The 9,360-nt window shown below is 48.2% G+C and overlaps 1 protein-coding gene across 2 annotated transcripts; it reads right to left on the reverse strand.

Moving 5' to 3' along the window:
* Nucleotides 1-1,763: 1,763 nt before the first annotated feature.
* Nucleotides 1,764-8,879, reverse strand: RNF146 (ring finger protein 146). 2 transcript variants are annotated; one of them, XM_054393053.1, is made up of 3 exons: nt 8,853-8,879; nt 8,362-8,518; nt 1,764-3,712 (listed from the first exon to the last, which is right to left on the reverse strand). In XM_054393053.1, the coding sequence occupies exon 3, from the start codon at nt 3,709-3,711 to the stop codon at nt 2,665-2,667; it is 1,047 nt and encodes a 348-aa protein (XP_054249028.1). In that variant the 5' UTR covers nt 3,712; nt 8,362-8,518; nt 8,853-8,879; the 3' UTR covers nt 1,764-2,664. The 2 variants fall into 2 exon arrangements, with proteins under 2 accessions (XP_054249028.1, XP_054249029.1); XM_054393054.1 differs by lacking the exons at nt 8,362-8,518; nt 8,853-8,879 and adding an exon at nt 5,408-5,415.
* Nucleotides 8,880-9,360: the final 481 nt, after the last annotated feature.

Raw genomic sequence — 9,360 nt, forward strand, 5'->3', positions numbered from 1 at the left:
GTAGACTGTTTTGGGCTGAAAGTCCTGAATTAAGTCTAGAGTGAGGCAAGCTTCTTGCTTCTTGCTTTCTTCAGCAGTTGATTCCCTCCCATGAAGTAAAATGTGGGCACATGGAGGTGTTCTGACTGAAGGGGTTTGGAACATCAAGTCAGACTTTGAGGAGAGTCACTGTGTGCTGTTGCTAATGCAGGCACAGAGCCAGCCCTTGTGTGCTGCCACTAGCTGTGCTGTGAGGAACAGATCAACAGCAGTACAGAATGACAGAGCTGGTTGGAAAAGACCTTTAAGATCACCGAGTCCAACCATTCTCTAACTCTCCCATGGCTGGTGCTAAACCATGTGCCTCATCTCTGCCTCTTTGGAACACCTCCAGGGACTGGATTCAACCACCTCCCTGGAGAGCCTGTTCCAGTCTTTGAGAATCTTTTCAAGGCAGACTTTTCTTCTAATGCTCAGCCTAAACCTCCCCTGGGGCAACTGGAGGCCTTTCTTCTTACCACTTGTGACTAGGGAGAAGAGACCAACCCCCACCTCACTGCAAGCTCCTTTCAGGGAATAGAGGAAGGAGGTCTCCTCTGAGCCTCTTCTCCAGACTAAACACCCCCAGTTCCCTCAGCTGCTCCTCACCAGCCCTGTTCTCCAGACCCTTCCCCAGCTTGGTTGCCCTTCACTTCCCTGATCCTGCTAGCCACACTATTCCTCATCCAGGCCAGGATGCTGGTGGCCTTCTTGGCCACCTGGACACACATTGACTCATGTTCAGCTGCTGTCAACCAGCACCCCCAGGTCTCTCTACGCTGGGCAGTTCCCAGCCACTCTGGCCCAAGCCTGGAGCCTTCATGGGGTTGTTGTGACCCAAGTGCAGAACCCAGCACTTGGCCTTGTTAAACCTCATACAATTGTCCTCATCCCATGGATCCAGCATGGCCAGGGCCCTCTGCAGAGCCTGCCTACGCTCCAGCAGATCAATACTCCCTCCCAGCTTGGTGTCATCTGCAGACTTACTTTCACTCAGAGCATTGATGAAAATATTAAAGAGAACTTCCACATAATTTATGCTCTTTTATTTCAACATTTCTGCTGTAAAAATCAGGCTGCAGGATTCTTCTGCCCAGAAGAACAGTGAGGTGAGTTGATCAGCTCTTCAGATGAGAGCACAGCCTGGTGAGTGCCACCTGAGGATGTGTTCAGCCTACTCCTGATGATTTTGCAGCACAAAAACACACTCCAGCAGTGCTGTGTTTGAGAGACTGTCAGGGAAACAACTTCTAGAACTACCCCTCTAAGACAGTCCTGCCTTTTGGTAAGCACAGGAAGCTGTTTTCATGGAATCACAGAACGGCTTAGGTTAGAAGAGAACCTCAGTGATCATCTGCCCCAACCCTCCTGCCATGGGCAGGGACACCTCTCAACTACTTAGTTGCTCAAGGCCTCATCCAGCCTAACTTTGAACAGCTCCAAGGAGAAGGCTTCCACACCCTCCCTGGACAACCTGTTCCAGAGTCTCACTATCCTTGTACTGAACTTCTTCCTCAGCTCCAGTCTAACCCTGCTCTCCCTCAACTTCATTCCCCCTTCCATCTCTAGACACCCTCATGAAAAATCCCTCTGCAGGCTTCCTGCAGGTTTCCTTCATGCAGCTCTAAGGTCCCCCTGGAGCCTTCTGCTCTCCTGGCTGAACACCCCCAGCTTCCTCAGCCTGTCCTTACAGCAGAGGTGCTCCAACCCCTGGCTCATCTTTGTGGCCCTCCTCTGGACTCGCTCCAACAGCTCTGTGTCCTTCCTATGCTGGGGACACCAGAACTGGACACAGTATTGGAGGGTGGGGTTTCACAAGAGCAGAATAAAGGGGCAGAATCCCCTCTCTTGCCCTGCTGGCTTATGCTAAGTTTTCCTTAAAGTCCCTCCAGTACAGCTGAATTAAAGTGGAGCCACAGCTGAGGTTGTTCCTGATAAAATGTAGTTTTATTAAATTATAAATTCCGTAACAAAAACGAGACAGATCAAGAAGGACCTCAAAAAACAAAACTACAAGGACTAGATGGCAAAGCCAGTGAAAAATGCCATGAAGAGTGTCTAGGGAAGAATTTGCAACAGAAGTTAACAGCTTGTTTGTTTGTTTGTTTGACATTTCCACTGAAGGAAGGTAAATGATTGCTCTTGTCTAGTAAAAACACATTTTTAACTCCAAACTCACATCTATTTTTCTCACATTAAATTAAGCATCCTGCTCACACCCAACATCTTGCCTTCTCCCACACTGCTTTAGTCTTCTTTTCAGACATCAATCCATGCAGAAAGCAGTTAAGACACTTAATGCAACAGTCAGGTAATGAAGACAATTCAAGTTGTACAGTAGATATACATTGGCCAAAAGGGGACTGAGTATCCTGGAGGGGGGAAAATGCTACAAAAGAAACACAAGACACTGCCAAGGAAACTGAGCATTGCTAAGCAGCTTTCAAACCACTAACAGGACAACCCAGTTCCCTACAGTTAAGAGTCTTCCAGCTGAGACAGGTTAAGAGACTTAAGTTAAAGAGGCCAAATCTGTTTCTCCCCTTCACCCCACCCTCCCACCAGACACACTGCTAGGTTCAAGTGCAATGCCAGCGTGGACAGAGAATTTAGAGGGAGAGGACGGGGGCTGGGATGGCTCTGGATTTACACCTCAGTGACTGTGCACTGTCCATCCGGCCTTCTAGACCTCACACTGGTGCTCACAACCCCGCCCCCTGCCCCTGGTCTATCCGCTCCTGGCTGGCTTGCACTCGAGTGTCTCTGCTGCCCCAGGGGCAGGCGCTGCTGGAGCGGGGCAGACACATCCTCGCTATCACTGCTAGCATCTGATTCGGTCTCCTCCACGGAGGTGTCAGGGGCTGGCACCCTACCAGAAGATGAGGATTCGTGGTCTTCTTCTCCCTCTCCCCTGTGACTCCTTTCAGCCATACTGTCTCCATTGATTTGCAAGTGGGCAAAAGAGTTCTCCAGGGAATCGCTGGCGTCCGGCGATGGGGTGGAAGGACTCATCAGCTGCCCGCCCAGCGACGGCAGAGGCCGGGCAGAGATGGCTGCCAGGGGCTGCAGAGCCGCGGCCCCCGGCGCGGCCGTGCTGTCTGCACCGTCAGCAGAGCTCTCTCGTGCCAGGTTGACAGTGTCACAGTCCAGCCTCAGCCCAGCCACCCCCTTCTTTGGTATGTCTATGATGTCCCTTTTGATTTTCCGCCGGCGGCCGTGCTCGTTCCTCCGGTACTGCACCATGTTCTCCAGGTCTGCCACGTACAAAAACCCAGCAATGAGCATCTCGGTGCTCTTTTTGCCCTTGGAAAAGGCATCCTCCAGCTCCCTGCTGGTACGTTCATCGTACTGCCACCAACCGTTTCTCCCTTCGTAGTACCAAGCGTATTCGCCGTTGCCTCTGCTGGCCGCTTTGAGTTCCTCTGGGGACAGCAGGGTTGGCTTGTCCAGAAAGTCCTCCGGGATCTCCTGCCTGCAGAGGGCACAGCGCTTGCCCAGCCAGGAGGCTCCCTTCACGCACAGGTAGCAGAAGACGTGCCGGCAGGGCAGGCTGACTGGGTGCACACAGGTCTGCAGGCAGATGGCGCACTCGGGCACGGCCAGGGAGGGCGCTGCGCCAGCACACGGCTCGTTTGCCTTCCTGTTGCTGGGGAGCATGTTGATGGAGTGATCGATTTCTCCACAGCCAGCCATCCTGCAGGGCAGACAGACCGACATCAGTTTGTTGTGTCAAGCTCAGCTGCCACCTAACAGCACCTCTGACCCCAAGGTCCAGAGAAGGAGCTACTTTCCTTGAAGTTACCATCTTGGAAGCTCAACGCAAGGAAACAGAGACCTTAACAACGTTTCCTGAGATTCATACAACCAAAGATGGGTTGGGTTGGAAGGGACCTTAAAGATAACCTAGTTCCAACCCCGCTGGGGGCAGGACACCTCCCACCAGCCCAGGTTGCTCAAGGCCTCATCCAACCTGGCCTTAAACACCTCCAGGGAGGAGGCAGCCACAGCCTCCCTGGGCAACCTGTGCCAGTGTCTCACCACCCCCACTCTAAAGAATTTCTTTTTAATCTCCAGTCTCAATCTCCCCTCTTCTAGCTCAAAGCCATTGGCTCTCATCCTGTCACTACAAGCCCCTGTAAAAAGTCCCTCCCCAGCTTTCCTGTAGCCCTCTTCGGGTACTGGAAGGCTGCTCTAAGGTCTCCCTGTAGCCTTCTCCAGGCTGAATAACCTCAACTCTCTTCAGCCTGTCCCCATAGGGATGGATAAAGTAAATCAACTGCTTGGAGAATTGCTTTTGCTAATCACCAATCTGTATCAGTTTATTTTTCAGCACATTATCAGGCCAAGTTAGAAAACAAATTTTGGCATCTTCTCTGTTCTTTCTCTGAAGCAGTGCTGATTAATGAACCCTCTGCCAGCCAGTCCCTTTGGAGCCTCCTCAGGAAATTTAAAGCAGCTATGGTTTTCTCCTTGAGAGGTGATCTAGCTGCAAACACTGAATTCAGAACAATCTCTCTTCGCACCACTGGCGATCATCTGCTGGAGGGATTGCCTGAACAGTTCCACAGCAGAAATTATGCCTGGCAGCAGCACCTGGCTGAAGTGTTCGAGTCCCCATACCCCATGGCACCCCATCCCTCAAACTGAGCTCAGGAACAGCCACAAGGCTGCAGAAAGAAGCAGATTTGAAAGCTGAGGAGGCTTTTTCAAAAGATACCCTGGCTGCTTTTTTCTTACACACCAAGTGAACTCCCTGGTAGAGCTGAGTGCATCTCAGAAGGAACCACTGCAGCTCAGCAGCAGGAGTATCACAGAAGACATACAACCATGGTTTGAGAAGTCATTGCCTCAGTCTTCTCTGGCTATATTTTATTTCTGTCATTAAGGGGGTTCATAACCAAGAGTAAGAAAGCAGGAAATACAAAACTGTGTCACTTGGGCATTGTGCAAGATTTCAGCTGCTGAAAAATTCGACCCTAAATATGCAGATGCCCTCTCAACTGCATTTTTGCCACAGCAATCTCTCACAGTCTGCTTCATGGTAATTTTCCTTTTATGCTCTTTTTTGTTAGCAAGCAAAGCCTAACAGCAGATCTCAAATGAGGGTGAAGGAGCAGTTTTGAGGGATGGGGCCTAAAAAAAGTGCCTTTTTTTTTCATTTATATCCCCAAGGAACTCTGATGCTGACAGTCAGTGAAACAGCCTTTCAGTGGAACTAGGCTTTGTTGTACAAGCAGCTAGGAACAGCTCCTGCAAAACCATCACAGGCTTGTGGGCCAAAAGGGACCTTTAGATGTCATGCAGCCCAGTCACCTGCTCCAGGGCACTACCACCAACACTCCATCAGATCAGCCCTGGCTTTGTCTAGCTCAGTTATTTTGCTCTCTACAGCTCCATGAAAGGAGGTTGCAGTGAGGTGGGGTTGGTCTCTTCTCCCTAGTCTCAGGTGAGAGAACAAGAGGCACTGGCCTGAAATTGTGCCAGGGGAGGGTTAGGTTGGAGATGAGGAAAAATTTCTTTGCTGCAGGAGTGGTCAGGGATTGGAACAGGCTGCCCAGGGAGATGGTGGAGTCCCCATCCCTGGAGGTGTTCAAGAAATGTGTGGCCATGGCACTTGGGGAATTGTTTAATGGCCATGGTGGTGTTGGGTTGATGGTTGGACTCAATGATCTTAGCTTTTCCAACTAAAACAATTCTATGAAACCTACAAGGATGGAGATACTACAACCTCTCTGAACAGCCTGTTCTAGTGTCACAGATATTTCTAGCAGAAAGTGTCACCTCAGGAGAACAAGCCTGGTGTTGCTGTCAAAGCCTCTGCTGCTTTAAACATCTTATCAAGACGTGCTGGGATTAAACTCAAAAAGATTTAATGCTTCAGTCTCTGTATTTCTCTTTACAATCATGTAGTAAGTGCTGTTTAGTTAAAGATGTATATTTCTGTATGCTGTCTGTTCCCTTCCATCACTGTTAACTTCCTCTCCAAAGACCAATGCCTTTTTAATCCATTTTTTTATCAAATGATTCTTTTGAAAGCTCTACAGCTCAAATACTTTTTTCCTGTCACAGTTCAGGCCAACCCAGCTGGCAATCAAACACCACACAGCCACTCACTCATTCCACCCCCTGCCCTCTGGTGGGATGGGAAGGGTTGAGGCAAAAAGCTGAAGGGTTGAGGCAAAGGACCCAGGTCTTTTGGTCATGGCCAGAAGACAGACATGACTTAGAGAAAAAGGCTCAATTTAATTTAAACCAACAACAATTTAATCAAGTCAGACTACAATAATGAGAGGTACAACTAGACCTTAAAAACACCTTCCTCTCACCCCTCCCTTCTTCATGGGCTCAGCTCTGCTCCCCAGTTCTCCAACTCCTCCTCACCATGGGTGCAGGCAGATGTGGATGGGGGTTTCAGTCAAGTTTGTCACTTGTCTCTGCTCCTTCTTCCTCCTCTCCTCACACTCTTCCCCCACCCAAGTGTGGGTCCCTTCCACAGGGTGTAGCCTACCCAGTGACAAACTGGTCCAGGGTGGGCTTCCCTTGGAGCCATGGCCTTCTCCAGGCACATCCACCTGCTCTGGGTCCTCCACAGGCTGCAGGTGGGCAGGTGCTCCACCATGAACCTCCATGGGCTGCCAGGCCTTAGCCTGCCATTCCTGGGGAGGAAATCTCTGCCATATCACCTCCCCCCACCTTCCTCACTGACCTTGATGTCCACAGAGTGGTTTCTCTCACATCCCCCTCCTCTCCAAGACAAAAGAAGTTGCCCAGCAGGTTTTAACTCTCTTCAGTATGTTATCACTGAGACACTCCCACCATTGCTGACTGGTTCAGCCTTGTCCCCAGAGGTGGGTCCAACTTGGGAGTTGGGGATGTTTCTAGAAGCTTCTTGCAGGAGCCACCCATGTAGCTCCCCGCTATGCTAACAAACCCCTGCCAGACACAAGCCCAACACACTGAAGCAGCACACAACTGTGCCCACCTATGTTTGTTTCACATCTGAATTCCTTTCTCTGTGACTGAAGACAAACCTGCACAGTAGCTCTTAAAGCAGCATGCCAGACACAGCCACAGCACTGCCTACCTCGTGGAAACTTTTGTCTTTTCACTGCACAGTGCACAGCTAGCAGCAGAATTTTACACCAAAACTAGAGGTTAATAACAAGAAGCTTATCAGAAAAAGGGGGGAAGAGAAGCTATTGAGGTTTGAGAATACAGGAAATTCATGTATTGATCAGTTTGCACTACCCACAGCTGAGGGAAAGGATCTGAATTTTCAAGTGCCCTCACAATGAGATACTACTGTGCAAACAGGCTGACAGCAGCAGAGATTTTTACTTTCATGCTCCAATTTTACAAAGGGCTGCTTGTCCCTGAATACACTCCGTCAAGTTCCCCTTTTCAGAGTCAAAGATTAAAGCAACCTGCAGATAAGTAACTTTTATCCAAGTTGCCTATCGTAGCTAAGATTTTGGAAGGGATTAAAATGCAGAGCTGGGATTAAAAATGCAATGCAGTTTGGCAAATCAAACTCTGATACCATACTGCAAGCAGAGTGAAAGCAGAAAAATACTAAGGTTTGACCTGGGCATCAATAGGTCACACATTTATTCAAAGAGCTCTTTGATTCCTTACTAGACAGGATGTGAAAAGAAAGGAGTAAATGCCTCGTGTTTAAATTCCTGTGTGATTTTTAATGACTTGGAGGAAAATTTCTGTGTAAAAATGAATATAGCTGGAGGAACAAACCCTTATCTCTAAGCAAGTGCTACCCAGCAACATCAAACTCTTCAAAGATAAGCACAACTGCAGTTGCATGTGCTCAGAATGCAGGACAAATATGCACTTGAAGATTCCTACCAACACAAATGATGCTGTCTCAATTTTTGGTTTTAAAGGAAGATCCTAATTAATAGTTTTTTGTTTATCTTTTCAGGTATCAAATCTAAGTCACTGAGACTGGTTATAAGCTGGTATGAGAATGTACACATGGATTTTTATTGAAGAGCTAATCCTTCAGAAAGGAAGGAAAACATCTAGGGAGTGCTAAATCTGCTGTGTTATGGCTGTGGAAGCACTTTCCTTACAACTTCATGGTGTCAAGAAGGAAACTAAATGGACCACAGACTATTTGTCCTGAAATTAGAGGTAGTATTTTATAACAAGGTTTAATCAAGAAAGGCTTGACATTATAACTGTTATCAAAAAGGGCTTCACAGTATAACTGTTATCAAACAGCAAAGCTCTGGGTTTTTTTGGAGGGCTGGGTTCCCTTAAGTAACTTCTGGAGGTGGAAATATTACATGATTGAAGAGTGAGGCTAGAACTTCATCAAACTCTTACCTCCTCTGAATAATGCCTACTGAAGCATGCCACAAGACTGGAAGGTGCTCTCTTCAGATGTCTGCAGCTAGGATGGCAGGTCCTCTTTCCCAGGGCTGGCTCATTCCTCACTTGTCTTGCTCAACAGCACTCTGCAGCGTTTCAGCTTCCCTGCACACTGATGGGAAACAAATGACACCACCATCACAGTGCTGCACAGAGGTACCAGCAAAAACACCTTGCAATGCCTTGGTCCTGCTACAGCAAAGCAATGACTGTGCTTTACCTGATGCAGGCTGTTTTCTGTTCAAGAACCTCAGATTCTGGTTTGGGGTTTTTTTTGCAATAATCAATCATGGCCCACAGTTTTCGATGTCTGACTTTATCATAGAGTGGTTTGGGTTGGAAGGGACTTCGAAGATCATCTAGTCCCAACCCCCCCTGCCATGGGCAGGGACACCTTCCCCTAGACCAGGTTGATCTTTGTCTGAAGTATTACAAAAGGCAATTACCTTAAACTAAAAGGAGTTAATGGCTCATTTCCATAAAGGAATCCTGTATAGAAGAGGAGAAACAAGCCCAAAGTCAAGAGCATGTTATGTTTATGCAAATTTAACCTTTAATAAATGACTCCTTATAGTCAGAGAGTTTAAAAAGTCACAATGCTTCCTAACCCTCTGCATAAAATATTCATCTCATACAGTTCCAAGGGACTATCTAGGCTTCTATCTTGCCTCTTAATACAGACTCCTATCAGATCATGGAGGAGAAAACAGTGCATGCAAAGAACTGATTTCCCTGAGGTCCTCTCCATATTTCATAGAGTCATGGAATAGTCTGGGTTGGAAGGGAACTTCAAGATCATCTAGTTGCAAACCCCCTGCCATGGGCAGGGACAGCTCCTACTACACCAGGTTGCTGAAGGCCTCATCCAACCTGGCTTTGAGCACTCAAGCACTCTGCAGCTCAGAGCCTTGCATCTGTGTCCTCTTTTTCAGAGACCACATGCATTCATCTCAT

This window comes from Indicator indicator, chromosome 27, assembly GCF_027791375.1.
Source record: "Indicator indicator isolate 239-I01 chromosome 27, UM_Iind_1.1, whole genome shotgun sequence".
Classification (NCBI taxonomy): Eukaryota; Metazoa; Chordata; class Aves; order Piciformes; family Indicatoridae; genus Indicator; species Indicator indicator.